This window comes from Leptodactylus fuscus, chromosome 1 (assembly GCF_031893055.1).
Source record: "Leptodactylus fuscus isolate aLepFus1 chromosome 1, aLepFus1.hap2, whole genome shotgun sequence".
Taxonomy (NCBI): domain Eukaryota; kingdom Metazoa; phylum Chordata; class Amphibia; order Anura; family Leptodactylidae; genus Leptodactylus; species Leptodactylus fuscus.
In genome coordinates this window covers 109,448,918-109,469,688 of record NC_134265.1, presented here as the reverse complement: position 1 = coordinate 109,469,688, position 20,771 = coordinate 109,448,918, and the positions used below count along the sequence as shown (strand labels likewise).

General features: G+C 40.1%; 1 protein-coding gene across 1 annotated transcript in view; it reads right to left on the bottom strand.

Moving 5' to 3' along the window:
* Positions 1 to 20,771, bottom strand: part of LOC142204223 (clathrin heavy chain 1-like) — a 69,953-nt gene that overhangs the window by 10,315 nt on the left and 38,867 nt on the right. The window contains exons 5-23 of the mRNA XM_075275536.1: positions 20,101 to 20,214; positions 19,664 to 19,837; positions 17,878 to 18,075; positions 17,596 to 17,796; positions 12,960 to 13,112; positions 11,879 to 12,001; positions 11,257 to 11,394; positions 10,958 to 11,122; positions 10,633 to 10,813; positions 9,660 to 9,823; positions 8,024 to 8,149; positions 5,796 to 5,938; positions 5,332 to 5,566; positions 5,106 to 5,228; positions 2,155 to 2,300; positions 1,717 to 1,900; positions 654 to 846; positions 340 to 497; positions 95 to 259 (exon numbers count right to left, since the gene is read on the bottom strand). Of these exons, the coding sequence (XP_075131637.1) occupies positions 95 to 259; positions 340 to 497; positions 654 to 846; positions 1,717 to 1,900; positions 2,155 to 2,300; positions 5,106 to 5,228; positions 5,332 to 5,566; positions 5,796 to 5,938; positions 8,024 to 8,149; positions 9,660 to 9,823; positions 10,633 to 10,813; positions 10,958 to 11,122; positions 11,257 to 11,394; positions 11,879 to 12,001; positions 12,960 to 13,112; positions 17,596 to 17,796; positions 17,878 to 18,075; positions 19,664 to 19,837; positions 20,101 to 20,214 (3,084 nt within the window). The remainder of the gene's footprint in view (positions 1 to 94; positions 260 to 339; positions 498 to 653; positions 847 to 1,716; positions 1,901 to 2,154; positions 2,301 to 5,105; positions 5,229 to 5,331; positions 5,567 to 5,795; positions 5,939 to 8,023; positions 8,150 to 9,659; positions 9,824 to 10,632; positions 10,814 to 10,957; positions 11,123 to 11,256; positions 11,395 to 11,878; positions 12,002 to 12,959; positions 13,113 to 17,595; positions 17,797 to 17,877; positions 18,076 to 19,663; positions 19,838 to 20,100; positions 20,215 to 20,771) is intronic.

The following is a 20,771-nucleotide window of genomic DNA, read 5'->3' as shown; positions in this document are numbered from 1 at the left end:
ATATACATACAGAAAAAAATTGCATGGCAGAACATACTATGGCATCCACCTTTTTATAAAAGATAAAAATACTGTGATCATAAAAAGCTCTTACTTCTTTCCATGTGCGGGTGCTATTAGCCTTTCGTGCACTATCGACAGCAGCTTGATACTCCCCAAGATGCACTAAAGTGGATGCCAACCGAGCAAAATTTGACACATTGTTGTATAGAAGTTTGGCAGCATCATACATGCCCTCATCATAACATCGATCTCCCACCTAAAAGCATAGGAAAGTTGTAATGTAAAGCTAGTATTATGTCTAAACAGATGCCAGAGTACAACACTCACTACTTATACCTGTTGGATATGTGCATTGTTAGGGCCACTGACAAATTCTTCTAGCTCTGACAAGCGATTTGTTTTAGCCAAAGCAAATATCAGTTCGGTCTCCACATAGGACTCCCTTGCCTTTTTTCGTGCCATTTGTAGGAACTTTACCAGGTCTTCCCAGTTACCTGTCAAAATAGATGTCTTAAGACAGATGCTGCACATGCACAACCTTACTATATGTAATTCATACTACATCAATAAAAGGTACTAGGAAGAAAACCCATTTACTTAATTGGCAATGCCATCTTTACAAATAAAAAGAGAAAGGGTAAAGCACTTACTGTTCTTGCTTGCTGCCTGAACCACTTCCATGTAAGCAGAGGGGTCATCAGCTTTAATGTAGGAGTCAATAGCTTCCTTTACTAAGTCTTTCTGTAGCTGTGCTCTTCCCAGTTGACTCCAAACAGCAGGTTCATTGCATCTCTCTGCAAATTCATAAGCACGATCCAGATTCCCAATGTGCTCAATTAAGACCTGTAAGGAAGGTACAGAACTGAAGTAAAAAGATATTTACTAAAAATTACACACTAAACATCTACGTATGCAAATACCTGTATAATAAAAGCACTATACTGCAATATTTTACTGAAAAGTAGTACAACCAAGTGTAATCAGTTTTCACTCTAAGAAGGGATCTGTGAAATTGCTTGTTCAATTTTTTTCTCAGATTGTTAGAACCATTAAAGACAATGGGGCCACATTCTGGCCGTTAATACAATGCTTAGCACGTGAGAATGAGCCCCAAGGCTCTGTGCACACTGCATTCCAGTCCTATGTTTGGCCTTCTGGCCTATATGTCAAATGTATAAATAATGTATCCCTAGGGCACTTCACAGGTATCAGAGCCTTCTGTTAGAGATATAGTCATGGCTGCAAGTGTTGGCATCCCTGAAATTTTTCCAGAAGTATTTCTCCCAGAAAATTATTACAGTTACAAGTTTAGTTCCTTTGTGTGTATTGTAACAGAAAAAAAGAGGAGAAAAAATATAATTGAATACAAAAAAGCTGGACAAAATTACTGTCCCCCTCAACTTAATATTTGGTTGCACATCCTTTGTAAAAAAAAAAAAAACAAAAAAAAAAAAAAACAACAAACAAACTTCTTGATTATAACAACACATGTAATTGCAATAATTGTTTGGTAGAAATATTTCTTTTTCTGGAAACATTTCAGGGGTGCCAACACTTAAAGCCATGTCCGTATACATTGGGAAATAAACATATACCTCAAACATGGTCTGCAAAGAACTTTACTGACCATGCCCATTAAAACAATAATGAACTAACCAGTAACAAAGACAATAATATATCCGTATATTCGTAGAATTAGTTTTTGTTTCTCACCTGTATAGCAGATGTATTTACATCAAATTTCCTAAATATGGCAAAAGCCTCCTCAAAGAGCTGGTTGCTAATGGCAATATTAGCAATATCTGGTGCATCGTAGTTATCCAAGCGGTTGATGTATTCCATTACTCGTGTGCGGTCAGCTTTAATGGCTGTCAATATGAGCAGGTTTTGAAGATTTCTAGAATCCAACAGATGTAAAACTTATAAAAATTCTGAACAATATTCACAATATTCAAGCAAAGAACACCCAAATCACAGTTCCATGGTATGTGTTATGCCAGATGTAACAGTACAGGGCACCAGTTATTATAACATCACATGAGGGCAGTACAATGCTAAAACCATCAGCTGTATAGAGGATATGTGGCTATTATGTGAAATAGACGTCAAGCAATACCTCTACCATATTCTAGTTTGCCGTCTACAACTGACCTGTGCTCACTGAAAACAGAGTTGTCCAGTACAATCTTCTCTAGAAGTTCAATGAGCTCATTTGGGAGATCAGCAGTCATGAAAGCTTTCACAGTCACAGAAACTTCTTCCGGATCCTGAGTTTCTGATAAAGCAGTCTGGACCACCTTTGATAAAATGGAAAACACCAATAGAATCCACAACCAAAACGCTATCATTTCTTAAAGGGACTGTCCTAATCAAGACACTTATTCTCTTGTCCACAGGTCACAAGTGTCACATCACTCGTGGTCCAGCCTGGACCAGTCAGGAGAACGAAAGAGAAAGTCCCCCTGCTGTCCCCCAGTAAGTGAAGTGCCAGTGTGCTTACATGACTAGCATTCTATTCACTGCTATGTAGGAGGACTGCAATCTCCGGGAGCTCTGAAGTCCCATTGAAGTGAATGAACCTCTGCTCATGCAAGAACATTGGATTTTCACTCAGTGAGAATACAGGGGCACTTTTATTACCCTGTCCTCCTGATCGCTGGTGTGCACCCAGTTGTCAGACTACCAACAATTCAAAAATTAAAGTAGAGATAACCAATGCTACGTGCCCAGTTAATAAACAAAAATGGGAGATAGGTAGGTAACTATCAGGGACGTATTTAAAATTTCACTTTTATTGATATGTATTAAAAGCTATACTTAGTACAAGACAACATAACAAAAATGTGGTATAAAATACCCCAAAATTAACAAAGGTAATGATAATGTGCAACCACCTAGCCTGTGGGGGAGTGGGACACACCGTCCTCCACAATCGTTTATTTACCCCACTAGTGTTACACTTCTTATCTTTGTTGTGGATAATGGGTTAAAGAGCAGGGCTGGAAAAACGTGTGCTATAGCCGCCTTTGTTATCTATAGAGTACTGGCTGGCAAATAACTCCACTGCTATAGATTTTTCCTTCCCATAAGCTGGAGCTACAGTTAATAATTCATTTTGTTAAAACACTGAAGCTCTCTGCTGTGCAATAGAATGCCTACAAAAGAGGACTTGTTAGCAGGCTGGTATACAGAGTAACCGGATAGTAACACCTATCAAAAGCTAAGGTAGTTATCCGGGTAGAGCTGCTCTGCTGCTGGTAAAGCTGCTCTGCTGCTGATAAATCACATGCAGCTCAGGCAGCTCAATTCCCCTTGCCTGCTTTAGGGCTAAAACAATAGCCGAGATAATCTTAAACTTAGCCTGACGCGGCGTTTCAACATACTAACACTCTCCCTGTCAGCATGAATCATCAGAGGCTTTTGTTGTGCACAGGAGATTAACTGACCACTGTCTAAATCACATTAGCGTCTTATGATGTGACTCCCGCTTCCCCCATGGCATTGATGGCTAAACATCAATGCCATGGGGGAAACGGGAGTCATATCATAAGACGCTAATGTGATTTAGACAGTGGTCAGTTAATCTCCATCAATGCCATGGGGGAAACGGGAGTCATATCATAAGACGCTAATGTGATTTAGACAGTGGTCAGTTAATCTCCTGTGCACAACAAAAGCCTCTGATGATTCATGCTGACAGGGAGAGTGTTAGTATGTTGAAACGCCGCGTCAGGCTAAGTTTAAGATTATCTCGGCTATTGTTTTAGCCCTAAAGCAGGCAAGGGGAATTGAGCTGCCTGAGCTGCATGTGATTTATCAGCAGCAGAGCAGCTTTACCAGCAGCAGAGCAGCTCTACCCGGATAACTACCTTAGCTTTTGATAGGTGTTACTATCCGGTTACTCTGTATACCAGCCTGCTAACAAGTCCTCTTTTGTAGGCATTCTATTGCACAGCAGAGAGCTTCAGTGTTTTAACAAAATGAATTATTAACTGTAGCTCCAGCTTATGGGAAGGAAAAATCTATAGCAGTGGAGTTATTTGCCAGCCAGTACTCTATAGATAACAAAGGCGGCTATAGCACACGTTTTTCCAGCCCTGCTCCTTAACCCATTATCCACAACAAAGATAAGAAGTGTAACACTAGTGGGGTAAATAAACGATTGTGGAGGACGGTGTGTCCCACTCCCCCACAGGCTAGGTGGTTGCACATTATCATTACCTTTGTTAATTTTGGGGTATTTTATACCACATTTTTGTTATGTTGTCTTGTACTAAGTATAGCTTTTAATACATATCAATAAAAGTGAAATTTTAAATACGTCCCTGATAGTTACCTACCTATCTCCCATTTTTGCAGACTACCAACAATGTAACATTTATCCCCTATCTACACAGGATATATCCAATGAAATGTCATGGAGGAACAAGAAGTGAGTTAACTGACATTTCACCCATGATAGAGGTTGATTCCCCTAACTATGGCTGACAGCACTTTATGGTTATTTATGGTGCCATCTGGGAGGTATTTCTTGCTGCACAGTGTTACTTATTTGTTGTCATGAGAAGACATTTTGTGCTGCACCTTGAAGTTTTTCACTACTGTGGTGGTACATTGTGCATTGTAGAGTCTGTGTAGAGTGTATGTGTACTGTGTGGTGGTATTTGCTTAATAATGAATCATCTTGGATTGGCTGGGAGGCTAGCGTTAGCTGGTCACCTACTAATAGGCACTTCTACCTCGTGTCACCCCAATTACCTCAATGATTGTAAGCTCTTCCGAGCAGAGCCCACACACCTATCGTGTACCTTGATTTATTACAATGCATTGTTTCATTTTATCTGTAAACGAACCTTATGATTTGTAAAGTGATGTGGAATATATTAGTGCTATAAAAATACTATTTTTTATTATTCTTATTAGCCATGTCATTGCTGTATTAGAAGACCATTTTCGTAGGACTTCCCCACTTTACACTAACTTGTACTACACTGAACAAGCTACAAAAAATTTTTAAGATGAAAGGTAAGCATCTTAAAAATAAACTTTTCGCTTACATTTACATCTAAACAAGTGGATACACCATTTCATCTTTATCTTACTTGATCTATCAGCTGTCGCCTGAATGGATTGTTCTCATCCAGGACATTGGCCCACAAATCCGCATCTTTTCTCCGCACAAGGTACCGTGCCTCACTCTTGAATAGGGAGTTTTCATTGCACACCTAAACCAAAATAAATGATATATTTATTAGAAGTAGCTTCAGAGATGTTTTTAGAAGGACTGAAAATTGCAGTCTTTTCTTGTGGCAGATGAATAGAACTCACCTTAATAAGCTCCATGTCACACTGGCCTCTCTCATAGGCTACACAAGCGAGGTGTGGGTCCCTCTTTTCACAGTACTTGCCCACCACACAGCTATCATAGAAAGGATTCTCCCGCAGGAAACGTTCAGGGTTGTTGTTGCTGTCAATATAGATCTTGGCCAGAGCATTGTGTGTAGCAGGTTCCTCGCATCCTTCATGAATTCTGGATTCCAGCCATGGTAAAAGCAGCTTTAACCTGATATAGAAGAGTGTGAGAGGATCTGTAAACGACCACCCAATTCACCAATATCTGATCACTTATAGAAAGTGTTTCAGCAATGGGTGCTATTTGTTAAGAAACTAGAAATAACGATAATTAGTTATTAGCCATTTCCTATATAAATGCATTAGTGTTAACTTGAATAACTATACAAATAAAACCAGTATCATACTACTGTAGACAGAACGCTTTTCATTGTCCTCACCTGTTTCGTTTCTCTACTTCAGCTACAAGTTCATCAGTGGAAAATTGCCCATGTACAACCATGATGAGATTCTTAATTACATCTTCTGAGCAGTCCACATCTAGCAAGCCTCCTACAACTGCTGGGATGCGACTGGGATTAACCTAGCCATAGAGAGCAGTTTACTGTATTACGGCTGTAATTAAGATACCAGCAGTACTTTACCTTATTGTAGTACGACAGAGACACAACGGAGTCATTTCTATACAAATTATATACCGTATTTTTCGGACTATAAGACGCACTTTTTTTCCCCAAAATTTTGGGGGAAAAGAAGGGTGCGTCTTATAGTCTGAAGGTGGCGCCTGGCATCCGCTGTAATAGAGAGGCGGAAGCCGGCAAGTGATAGACGCCATTACAGGTGCCGGGGCCTGAGACATCGCTGCGCTCCTCTGCCATGCATGAAGCCAGCAGCAGCTCCTCCGTGCCCCCGCCGCTGGCTTCATGCAGGGGAGAGGATCGTAGCGATGTCTCAGGCCCCGGCGTCTATCCCTCCCCGGCATCCGCCTCTCTAGTACAGCGGATGCCGGGTCAGTATCCGTGGCCCCTTCTCCCCCGGGGCCGGTCCCCACCGGCCCCGTACCTGTAAAGTTGCAGGCCGGCTCCTGCGCGGCGATATCGCAGGAGCCGACCTGTTCGGGTGACAGCCGGGAGCCTAATGAGGCTCCCAGGCCTGTCACTGCTATATTAGTATTGCGGCTGGTCTCTATGACCAGCCGTAATACTAATAGACAGAATGTCCCATAGACGGCAATACAGTTGTATTGCCGTCTATGGGACTTGCGATCAAGTGACCGCAGGTTCAAGCCCCTGGGGGGGAATAAAATAGTAAAAAAAAAAAAAAAAAAGCTTTAAAACTATGAAATAAATAAAAGTTCTAAATCACCTCCTGTTTTTTTTTCAATACAAGGTGATCTAAGCAATAGATATCGCCCAAAATGGTATAACTAAAAATTACAGCTGGCCCCGCAAAAAAAACGCTCTATGCATCCCCGTACAGCTGCAGGGTCACCTGTCAATGTGGCCTTGCAGCTGTTGCAAAACTACAACTCCCATATATTAAATATTTTACCAGTTTTTGCTTCAAAACTTTTTTTCCCTATTTTCCTCCTCTAAAACCTAGGTGCGTCTTATAGTCCAGTGTGTCTTATAGTCCGAAAAATACGGTATTTACATATATGACATACATGCTTATTGGTAGTATTATTTTAATAACAGAAATATTATTTAGTACTACTACTAAAGCAGTTTTGGACTATAATGTATTGTAACGCAAAGTTCACACTAGGACTGGGCAATGTTAAAATGGCGATCAATCAGGCATTTTACCTTGATTACAGTTAATGGCAATTATTTAGGTTCCTTTTAAACCATGCCCATTTTACAGCTAGAATAGGAGTTGGGCAAACCTCGCGAGAGTTGTGTCTTCAGACACTGGAGTATGATTAGCAGAGGCCCATGGAAGATAAACAAACATAAAAAACAATGCTACTCACCTCTCCTGGGCTCTGGTGTGACTTCCTGCTGTCTTTGGGCCTGTCAGACACTCCAGAGTATAATAATAGCAGTTCCGATTCGGACGTGCTCTGTCCGAATGAAATTGCAGGTGGAACCTCACAAATACTATTATAACTACGCTGAAATAACTGATGTGAATAAAATTATGTTCATTGCCCAGGTTGCTGTTCAGCTATTATTTGATTGCCCAACCCTAGTCCACTCTGATCTTCGGGCAGTCATCCATACAAGATACAATGGCTGATACTACAGTTCAGAATCCTCCCCAAAGACAACAACAGAACAAAACATCTTTTATGTAGCAGAAATCAATTTTGGTTTATTCACCACCACGTGAACATGCAACAATTTGGCTCTGCATTGTCACATATGGTGAATAAACTAGGAAAGAGTTCTATTCTTTGAAAAAGAAAGATTATGTGGTGATCCACCCTATATGGAACCAGTCACTATTACCCCTATAGTTTGAAAGTACTACATCTGCCATGTGAGTTTTTGGTACAACTCCTCTTAATTCACTTTGAATACCTGTTTTTCAGCTGTCAAAAATGAAATGAAGCCTAGCATAAAAAGAACAAATGGTAAATTCTAACAGAAACTAACAACTATAGCGCTCTAAATTAACCACAGATCATGGCTTTGCACAGCAAGACATATTGGGTACAACTCACTTTTTGTACGTAGATTTCTATGTACTTCTGGAGGTTGTTTCGGTACAGATATAACACTAGGTCATGGACAAAGTCAAACCGGTCACATACAATTATCAATGGAAGTTGGTCTGTAAGTTTGGCTTCCTGATGATAGAAACGAGAAAAAATAAAACTCAACAAGGACATTACCTTTAACTTGCCAGCATATACAAATAGAAACCAGCATGTAAGAACATATTTATAAGCTTGAGTAATAGCTGCTGTATGCATGCATGTCATCCATGGGGTTAATGTCATATATGATAACAAAAGCAAATCGAATATGTGCAATAGTAAATGTGAGATAATAGAAGAGAAGCAAGGCTCAGGAGCAACAGGCGTCTCTATGACAATATCAGTGAATGATGTGGACAAATTTTAATAGTCTTAGCGAGCGTTCACACTACCATTGGTGTCCGACAGCTAGTGTCCGATGCTAATGTCTGCGCAAAATATTGCGTGGACATTAGCAGTGGACACTAGCTGTGTCTGTTACATTTTGCATTGATTTAAATGGACATCGAGTGCGTTCTTTTACTGTCCGTGTCTGTCCTTAACTGTCCGTTCACAAACATGTCCGATTTTTCAAGCGGACAGCAAAACCAGACATGTAGGTTTTTACTGTCCGCTTGAAAAATTGGACATCTTTGAGAATGGACAGTTAAGGACACCCACGAACAGTAAAAGAATGCACCCGATGTCCATTTAAATAAAAATTTTGCGAAGACATTAGCATCGGACACCGACGGTAGTGTGAACGCTCCCTTACTGGTAAGCTTCAATAAGAACATTAACAAATACACTTAATAAAAAAAAAAAAAAAAACTAGGTTTAATGAATTATGTTTCCACAACAATAAAAATACTGTTTTAGAAATGTTGGCTTCAGCCTACAACAGATTTTCAGGATGGGGCTGATGTTAATACTGATGACCTATCCTGAGGATAGATCACCAGTATCTTGTCAGTAGGGTTTCGACACCGGGACTCTGCACATTCACTGTTCCAGGTAGCGTCCAGTGTTAGAACCTAAGAAGTGAGAGTTGAAAGCTGAAAGCTCAATCAACTGTCCAGCAACCATATCACAGTGCTGCTGCTTTGTTTGAATGGTAATTCAAGTGTACAAAAGCAGAGCTGCAGTACTCCAGCAAGGTTACAATACAATGGACAGAGCTGTCTGTTTCTGGCTCCATTTCCTGCATAGGTTACAGTGCTGGAAATTGCCTTCAACAGCTAACTGGGTGTGTGTGTGTCAGAGCCGTACTGATCTGATACTGATGACCTATCAGGAATTATTCATTTATCTATCTTGTACAGCGTCAATATATCTCACAGTATTTTACAGACATTGTGGTCACTGTCCCAGAAATGTTACCAGAAACCCAGGCAAACACGAGGAGAACATACAAACTCCTTGCAGAGTTCAATCAAGGCAACAAAGCAAATTAAACAGATCATAAATGTCAAAAACAGTCCCCATTCCAGAAAACCCCTTTAAGATAAAAATCTTAGATGCCAACAACAATAAAATCTTATGCCATCTAGCCATGCAAAACTGACAAGTATAGGGGAACACAGCCTTATGATTCTTCACAAGAAACAGCCTTTGCACTTACCTTAAGAAAGTTCTTCACACGTTCTGGGTTGTAACAGTTACTTTCCCTACAAATTCGCTCAACCTCCTTTATCTGTCCAGTCTTACAAGCTGCCTGGATGTATTTGAAATGCACATCAGGGTCTTGGCTGAAATTGACAATCGATCCCAGAAAGTAGAAAAGGCCTAAAAGGAAAAGGACATGAACATATTTCACATACAAAGATCAACCAAATACAGTCAACACGATACTTGGAATTCAACATGAAAATTAGAATGAATATATTGCACAGTATCAGTTTTTTAACTAGCTATATCTATATGTAAGAATGCAATTTGCTGCACTCTTCCGTTTGGTTAACTCCTTCTTGCTAAGGGCCATTTCACTACGTCATACTGAGCATATAGTTAAGTGCTCAGCGCCTTAATAGTACTTTGCAGTTCTATACCAGGCACAGTATCTGTGTCTGCTACATGGCTTCCAGTTCTCCAGACATATTATACAGCCAAGACCCAGTACTAGTCGAGTAGGAAAATGCTCCGATTCTGGCAATTTACCCAAGTAAGAGGGAATAAGAGCTCTCCCCTTCAACTCCTTGGGTCATTCACAATGAGAATGCGGGGTCTAAGGGGCTGCCATTGCAGCCAGGAGACTGTTGATGGCTTTCCCTATTACACATAGGGAGGCTATTGAAGTCCTTTTAGGAGTATGAATTATTCCAAAAAATAACGTTATTTATCCCATACTGTGAGTGCCTTTCAAAAAGGCAATGTGGATCTAAAGTAATGCATCTTTGTTACCCCGCATTATAAAAAGCGATCAAAAAAGTGCACACCCAAGAAAATGGAACCAATAAAAACTACAAGTACAGTAGCAGGTCAGAGATGGAAAGGGAGTATGAAATATGACAATAGGCTACACATAATATCATATGCCTGCCCTTAAAGCACTTTAGAATGGTGATGACATTAGTAATATTTCGCTATGCTCATACCTTCATAACTCTTAAAAGACTCAAATAGCTCAACCAATGATTGCGTGCCCAACTGCTCATGATACTTGGATGCCACCTGGACACAGAGTTGTAAGTTTTGGCGAATGTTGGCGGATAGCATAGCTCTCAAACACTCCACTGAGTCATCCACTGACAAGGAGCCAAAGAAATTCACAAGCCACTAAAATTAATGGGAAAGGGGGAAAAAAAGCCACATATAATGGTCTGGTGAAGACTAAATGTAACAAAATATTAATATGGATTGAAATTGACACCGTTTCTACACAGGAATGAAAGACCATGGGAAAAAAAATTCTAAATTCACCTCTGGGTTTAGAAGGTGTGTGTGTACTACAGCCCGCTTGATATCATACAAGTCAGTATAATGTTCCAAAGCTCTCTGAAGCAGGCCTGCCTTCTCACACAGCTGGGCAATGTGGGCACGGTCATAATGAGTAAACATTTGGTTACCAAGGATGGCATCTGCAACCTGAGATGGGGGGAAATAAAGTCAGAGGAATCAGAGAACGACCAGCTATTGTAAGCAGCTGTAATGTTAGGCTTTCACAACAATCCAAGTGTTATTTATCTCCAAACAACAAAGCAATGCAAAGAATTAATTACCTGTGGAGCATGAATCAGATTCATCTCCAGGAGGCGAGTCTGCAGATGGCCCTCTGCAGGCCTATTGTTCTTCAAAGCATCAAGGAGGAATGATGTACATTGCTGTATAAGGCTGTTTTCCATGAAGACATCCACAATCTAGGATTTAGAAAACATCAAGACAAACTTTAATTGATCTTGTTTTAGAAGGTATGTTTTGATAAGCATCAATGCCAGCACATAAAACACCGTAACCAATAACATCGCACAGTACTACTGCTATAACGTCATAGTTACATCTGTCTTCATCTAAGTACAGTACAAAGCAGATATTGGAATTGACAGTTAATAAAACATATATATCTTTTCTTTATAAACTCGCTGCTGGTCCATTATGAAGACACATAGCAAACACTGACTCATAATTGCATTGTGTGGGCTTCATGACCTATGTAATTGGTTTATAGAGGCCCCTGCAACAATAACGTAATTACAGTTTAATTATTGATAAGTAGGAGTATAATTGGTCAATTAAGTGTAAAAATAGAATAAGGAACTTACAAGGGATGCAGCTGGATTGCCAGCACAATCGGAAAAACATGACCACAACGTACACAATATAGCTTACGTTAAAACATTTTACCTGGTTAATATTGGCCAAGGGCTCCTCATCCTGTACAAGCATCTGGGAAAATTGCAGACCCTGATCTGGACTGATCCTCATAACACTCCGAAGTAGAAAGATCCAATCTGGGGTGTAACCAACCTAAATAACCCAAACAAAAAGTAATAATGAAAAACAACAATAATAACCAAATAGGATTCCAGGCATCTGTGGTAAAAACTTATATATATATATATATATATATATATATATATATATAAAGTGATATCACACAAAGGTGAAGTAATAACCCCCTGCAAAGATATACCCAGTGTGCAGTGCTAACATGAGTTCTGCACCAAACTGGGAAATAGGGGGTTATAATCAAAAACACAACTTCCACCAAGATAAACTGACGGTGGGAGTTGAAGATGAAGACGCTGCTAAAATAACGCAGGCGGCTCTAGCCATGTAAAGCAGGAGCATCAGGCCATATATGTTGCCATGAAAATATCCTCCCAGATAATATATGACAGGAGAAATTCACCAAGGGTACAGATTCTATAATTCCCTTATTTGTGATTAAAGCCTGTGATGTATACAGTCAGGCTCTAGAAACCACAGGGTGTATGAGCGCTTCCTAGTAGATAACTAGGCAAAACATATATTGTTGCTGCACAGTGGCAATAAAGAATGACACTATATTGCTACACAGTGGCAATAAGGAGAGGCACCATGTTGATACATCTAGGTGTTTATGTAGTGCTCCTGCCTTGATATAAAGTATAGCAACCATAAAGTACACTCACGGCCGCTAAACAAATATTGCAACAGAAAAAGGGTCAGTAGAGACACTCTATGATACAATCGAGTCCCTATTAAAACATATGCCCTTTGTTCCGCAGAGCCCTATACGCAGCATGAGTGGGGGATATTCCAACCCTATGCCAATGAGCAATTACATACACTAAAGGTGTATATAGCCAAACTCTCTATGCATTTCCCCTGGTATCAAGCATCGTACCAGGTTCCTCAGGAGAGTACAACTTAGTCAATAGATATTAAAGGACCCTGAGGGTGGATGCCGATACTTATGTTAAGCCCTGTGGTAAAAACTTACCTTTTTGGCATAAAGGACAATCTTTTGGAACTGGCCAGTTTCTGCAAAGCATTGAATAACTTTGTTTGGCACACTAGCACGCAGGTAAACACTAAGTGCAAGCGTTGGGTCCACAGCCTTAACCAAGTCTCCGAGCTCTTCAGAGCATTCCAACTAAACAGAGAAAAACATAAAGAGAAGAAAAATTCAGGAACAGGTGAAAAACACAATGAAATGAACTCCTTTATTGTCACTTGTTTTTGCGAGAGACATTTGAATTTTTTCACTGACGAACATGTGTGAGGACTTATTGTGATAATTTTATCATTTGGGATTATTGCGGACACTGCAGTACTATTTATGTGTACTCTATTCTATTTATTGATGGAAGAGATTTTTAATGGAGAAAAGGATTTTTTTTAAATTGATTTTTAAACCCCATCCCGCCATCCACCATAACAGTACCGACAGGTATTTACATATGTAAAATATTAAAGTATTACACAGTAAAGACCCGGCCCTAATGAGCACAATCAGCATCAGCACTGATTACGGGCATTAATGCCACCAGCACCATTTTCATGGAAGTGCATGGGTGCCAATCCCATGACAGCTAAAAGCCTTTTGAAGGCTCCCAGGCTTGTCTGGCATTCATTCAGGATTTATTCAGCCTGTCATACAAATGATAGTATTTTACAATGCACTACAATGCATTGCATTAGTGTTCAAACCCCCTGGGGTTCAAGACAGCTAAACGAAGGATCAAAAAAAAGTAATTTAATTTATATATATATAATGTATACACACACCACATATACTCGAGTATAAGCAGAGTTTTTCAGCACAGTTTTTGTGCTGAAAAAGTGCATCTCGGCTTATACTCGCGTAAATACAGGAAGAATATGCAAATCTGTCTCCCAAGATGTAAACAGGGAGACAGTGCTTCTGTTAAGCCGCCCTCTATGAGAAGCACCCTGAACATCATGCCCGACTTTCCCAGAAATCTTTACTGCATAATGTGGGGTTATAACCAAATCAATCTCTCAGCTACGGACGGCACCGTTTCTGTCTGGCCTAGAGAGAATTGATTTGGTAGAAGTGAGAGGCTGAGAGACCAGATTATGGGGATAACGTCCATCCTTAGGGAGAGACCACCTTTTCAGGTGTGTGGAGACTTATACAGCCATAGTTGCTCCACTGCAAGGGAACATGGGAAGAATATGCAAATCTGTCTCCCAAGATGTAAACAGGGAGACAGTGCCTCTGTTATGCCACCCTCTATGAGAAGCACCCTGAACATCATGCCTGACTTTCCCAGAAGTTTTCCCAGAAGAAGGCAGCGCCGAAACGTGCGTTGGGGTAGGGTTTCCTCTGATCCTGGTCCTGCACCATACAGTCACTATGGGCAGGTGTATTCTCTGACTATCTATATACTTCATTATGCCATTACTGTGATATTGATCTTCTACTCTCTCTGCATTCACACTGAGACTTTATTACATTGTGACTACTTTGTGACTATTTTGGCATAACTACTATTGGTTTACTTGCTTTATGAGATTTGCCTTATATGCATTGTCTATGATACTTTGCTTATGCAGCCACTAGTTGCATGTCATCTAGTGATTTATACATATGCTTACTTCCTAGTTATATTATACTTAGACTTAGTCATTGTCTTATATTATTGATTCACTTGTATCACTAATCAATTTATTGCATCTTTGTGCATATGCTAGCAGTAGTTCTCTATAGGGAATATTTACTTTTATTGTGACTACCTTTGGCATAATTACTATTTGTCTACTTGCCTTATGTGATTTGCCTTACATGCATTGTTTGTGATACTTTACCTATGCAGCCACTAGTTGCATGTTACCTAGTGATCTATACATATGCCTACTTCCTAGTTATACTATATTTAGACTTAGTCATTGTCGTATAGTGTTAATTTACTTGTATCACCAATCAATTTATTGCATCTTTGTGGTTTGTATATGCTAGCAGTAGTTTGCTACAGGGCTTATTTACTACCTATCCCTAGTGCTGCTTATTTAGTTACTGTCTTCCATTTTATTGGATATTTACATAAATTACATTCTACATATTGGACCATTATCTGTATAGGATCCCCTTCTTGTCTGTTGGTAGATACCTTCCCATATATATTTTTATATACTGTTTCTCAATAAAGATATTGTATTTTATTGTTACCTATGTTGAGCATTCCTTTTAGCTTTGTTTGTTCGTGTTAGTATTATACTCGAGTATATACGGCATATAATATATATACACTCACCGGCCACTTTATTAGGTACACCATGCTAGTAACGGGTTGGACCCCCTTTTGCCTTCAGAACTGCCTCAATTCTTCGTGGCATAGATTCAACAAGGTGCTGGAAGCATTCCTCAGAGATTTTGGTCCATATTGACATGATGGCATCACACAGTTGCCGCAGATTTGTCGGCTGCACATCCATGATGCGAATCTCCCGTTCCACCACATCCCAAAGATGCTCTATTGGATTGAGATCTGGTGACTGTGGAGGCCATTGGAGTACAGTGAACTCATTGTCATGTTCAAGAAACCAGTCTGAGATGATTCCAGCTTTATGACATGGCGCATTATCCTGCTGAAAGTAGCCATCAGATGTTGGGTACATTGTGGTCATAAAGGGATGGACATGGTCAGCAACAATACTCAGGTAGGCTTTGGCGTTGCAACGATGCTCAATTGGTACCAAGGGGCCCAAAGAGTGCCAAGAAAATATTCCCCACACCATGACACCACCACCACCAGCCTGAACCGTTGATACAAGGCAGGATGGATCCATGCTTTCATGTTGTTGACACCAAATTCTGACCCTACCATCCGAATGTCGCAGCAGAAATCGAGACTCATCAGACCAGGCAACGTTTTTCCAATCTTCAATTGTCCAATTTCGATGAGCTTGTGCAAATTGTAGCCTCAGTTTCCTGTTCTTAGCTGAAAGGAGTGGCACCCGGTGTGGTCTTCTGCTGCTGTAGCCCATCTGCCTCAAAGTTCGACGTACTGTGCGTTCAGAGATGCTCTTCTGGCTACCTTGGTTGTAACGGGTGGCTATTTGAGTCACTGTTGCCTTTCTATCAGCTCGAACCAGTCTGGCCATTCTCCTCTGACCTCTGGCATCAACAACGCATTTCCGCCCACAGAACTGCCGCTCACTGGATGTTTTTTCTTTTTCGGACCATTCTCTGTAAACCCTAGAGATGGTTGTGCGTGAAAATCCCAGTAGATCAGCAGTTTCTGAAATACTCAGACCAGCCCTTCTTGCACCAACAACCATGCCACGTTCAAAGGCACTCAAATCACCTTTCTTCCCCATACTGATGCTCGGTTTGAACTGCAGGAGATTGTCTTGACCATGTCTACATGCCTAAATGCACTGAGTTGCCGCCATGTGATTGGCTGATTAGAAATTAAGTGTTAACGAGCAGTTGGACAGGTGTACCTAATAAAGTGGCCGGTGAGAGTGTGTGTGTGTGTGTGTATATATATATATATATATATATATATATATATATATATATATATATATATAAATTAAAATGGTCACAACCGATCCTTAAAATACATATACAAGTAGCAAATTACACATATACATTAGGTATCACCGTGTTGGAAAACGCCTGTTCTACAAAATTTTAAAAAAAAAATTCCGTATGTTTTACGCCATAGCGGGAAAGAAAAAAAAAAAAGTGATAAACAGCTGTTTTTCAATGTATTGCCTCTGATAAAAATTTGAACAAAAATTGATCAAGGCAATAGATATCCCTCACAATTGTATAACTACAAAGTTCACCTGGCCAAACAAAAAAGACGGTAAATATACACGGAAATATAATAAAAAGTTACAGGTGTCAGAATATGGCGACATTAACCACTTCAGTACAGGGCCCATTTCTGGACCAGTATCAGACAAATTTTTGTGTTTTTTTGTATGTGCGGCTTTGAGAGCTTTAAAGAGGACCTTTCATGTCCTCCTGCACACGTGATTTTATATACTGTCTAAAAGCATTGTCGGCTTTCCCATTATGTGTTCCCGGGCTGGTGATATCGGTTAGTTTTGGCACTGATCTCTGTCCACTGTCAAAAGGGCGTTCCTGACAGTCTAGCTGGGCTGTAAGGAACGCCCTTCCTTACAGTATTCATCCAAAGACTTGGACTGGGGGCGGAGCATGTTCCTCACAACTCAGTGTCATCACTGACAGTACAGGGCTATGGACAAATACTGTAAGGGATGGAGAGTTCCTTACAGTCCAGCTAGGCTGTCAGGAACGCCCTTCTGATGATGGGCAGAGATCGAAGACAAAATACCTATCATCATAATGCTGCCAGGAACCCGACAGGTTCTGCGATCTGGAGTCATCAATGAGAACAGCATTAAGGTGGTTTAAGGATGTGATCAAAAGTAGCTGCTACATAGACCAGGCTTTATAGAACAGACAGCCTCACATCATAATAGGTGAAGTGAAGCTTCTGTGCCAGTGCCATCACCATGATGCACTGTTATGTGAATGTGTGGTACACTACCATTAAAGTGTTAAAGAAATTAGAAGGGAAAAAAAGGATGAACAAGCAAATTAACCTAACAGGCAAAAAGGAATATAACTCTACCTTATCTTCTTTCAACCACTTTTCCAAGAGCTGCTTGCGCCCTTGCTGCAGGACCGGCCTGCAGAGTTCTAGAGACTCCAACTTGTTCAGCTGGCCCTGATCTAACAGAATCCCAAAATACTGAAGCAAAGGGGAAGCTTGTCCAGGCTGAGCTGGTACACTCTGGAACTTCCTAATAGTGTCTGCAGTACGAAGGATTCCCTAGAGAGATAATAAGAATGTTATGTTGAAGAAAGCCATATTGTTAAGATTTTTCTTTTTCAAAATGATTTGTCATGATACCTTTGGAGCAGATGCTGCCACCTTAGCAGATTCTGAATAACTGCCTTGAGCAAACAAAGTGTTAAACTTCCGTGCAAAAAGCTCTTCTGCACCAGCTAAGTTACTTCTAACCGCCATACGTAGTCCCAGGTCAGGGTTCTGTAGGACATTTGTAGCGTAGTTCACAATGTTGTCTTCTTCCACGCAAACTGATAGTACCTGAACAGGAAATCGGACGTTAAATAAAAAAAAACAACAACAAAACTTTAAGCCGATACTATAAAACAAAGTGCATGAACAAGTTTCAATGGAACAGATTTTCAGTTGCAGAAATTTCAGCAGCAAATCTGCCTCATGTGAATTTACCCTTATAGTATTTAACACAGACTTAGAACACAGACAGAATTACAAAGTGGGAAAGTTCACTGGCGTGAAGATGCACCTGATTTATCAAGAAGCAGATTACCTTTCAATGAGCATCTTTTGACCTCATGCTACAGAATTTCAATGTACCCCAGACAGGAACTAGCATAGATTTGAGCATAGATAATTCACACTAGGTTCTGGTGTACATTACAGTGACTCAGATGAAGGCCGTGCCCTCTCTCACTATATCTTTCACCAATACAACCAACTTTGAGCACAATGGAATATGGGGTGGAAAGAAGCAAAAAGTTTTTTAGTGCAAACTCAGCTGCATCCCTTCAAAAAATTTTCCCAAACGGTTTTTTGGTAATAACCCTTACAGGACAGCAGGATATTTTCATCGCCGTGTACTGAGAACCATAACAGTTATTATTATTGTTGCAATTTTTACTTAGCACCATTTTTGGGTACTTTTAACTTCTGAACTTTTAGTAACTTTTTCTTTTTTGTTTTTATATGAGACCAATTTTGTTTTTAATAAAAACTTAACTGAATCTCAAGTTTTAGTCCCATTATGGGACTTCACAATGTGATCTATCTATTGTTTCAATAATGGCTGGGCAAATCACTCTACTAAAGAATTATTGCCTGTAAGTATCAACCTATTAGGACGTGGCAGTTGTGGATCTAACAGATTTAGCACATTCCTAACACTGGACACCACACAACTATTTACAGGACACGCATAGGTTACAGGGAAAGCCCGCTTATCTGGTGCACCTCCTAGATACCATGGTTAATTCTGTCCAATGAGCCCGACGGAGTTAACACCAACAAGAACATAGATGACTCCAATCCTGGTCATGGTTGTGGGATGTCTGCTGTATATTACAGCTGGCATCAGCTGCAGATGCACAGTCACAGCTCCTGTATCCATGCCATATTATTAAAGAAACTGTACACCCACTTGCTGTAAGACTTCTCTACATCAGAATATAAGAAGAAATTAAAAATAAATAAATAAATAAATAGGGAGTAATACTAAGGGTCAGTTCACACGTGAACTGCCCGCGCGGGTTTTGACACGGAAAGAGACGTGGCGAGCCGCGTCTCTCTCTTGTCAAAACCCGCCTGCCGCGACCATCGCGGTCGCGGCTTTCCCCTCCGCTGTTGGCTCAAATGAATGAGCCAACATAGGAGGGAGCTGCCGGGGGCGGAAGCCGTGCGGCTTCCGCCTGAAGAAAGGGCATGTCCTTTCTTTTCTCTGCTAGCAGCAACCCGCCGTTAGCGGAAAAAAAAGCCCGGTGGTCTACATAGACCACCATTGTAAAGGGGCGGATTTTGAAGCAAAATCCGCTGTCAAAATCCGCCCCTTTGTTCACGTGTGAACTAGCCCTAAAGCTTTATACAACGACAACATAACTAGGAATTCTATTATTACCTGTCCTTTCTTATTCACGCCGATGATTCCAGAGGTAGGTTCATGAGGAGCAGTAACAAAGATGGTATCAGCACTGATACGGTTCATGTAAATGCAGGCACCAGACTCCAGATCATATAAGTGGATGTAGCCATATTTTGTGATTAGATAGATCACTCCATGTTTAGCTCCAATCTATACACAAACAGTAACATACATAAGCACATTTATTTTATATACAAAATGACGGAAACAGGATTCCAATTATTAATTTAGATAATCAGATTGACCAAAACAAAAATATATATATTTTTTTTTTAAATCAATGGAGGAAACATGAATAGCATTTGTGTTACATGATAGAGATTATAGTGTAGGGATTATGATGCATTTCAAATTGTGAAAGGTATTTTACACTGTATATAACTGGTGAAAATACAGCCGTCAACGCCCTATACCTGCATTGCCACAGGGAAATCTGTCTGAGCTTCAGGAGGAAAGAAGACATCTACAGCTTTCTTAGTAAAAGGCTGGTTTCCATTGGCAGGCTGTCCAACCTCTATAATGTGCAGCTGAATGAAAGCAGAAAAAACATGTTACAAATATATCAAAATCATCATTATACCTTCAATATATATGGAATGCACAGGAAATTTGTTTTAACAAATTAAAGGGGTGTTCCTATGTGAAGATGTTTTAGGCATATCCACAGGATATATATATATATATATATATATATATATATATATATATATATATATATCATAAACATCTGATGTGGATCCCACCTCTGTTACCCTCATCTATTCTAATCACCACCCCCACCGCAAAGGTAGGCTAGTCACACACATGTAGCACATCTCTGACAGTTCATGGCCCATAAAATGATATACATACCTGCTAAGAGCTGGAGTTAATTTTACTAAATCTGTAGGACTGTCAATAGTTTGGCCTAAACAAAACCCATTTTTCTTGACATTTTGAAAAGTGGCAAGTGAAGCTTAAAAGGGCAAAAAGTTTTAAATTTTTAGCAAAATTGGTATGCACCAAAGCATGTGACTCCCTTGCATTAATAAAAAGATTAGTACAAAGCCCCTAAGACATTTATTACATTTTCATTATATTTGAT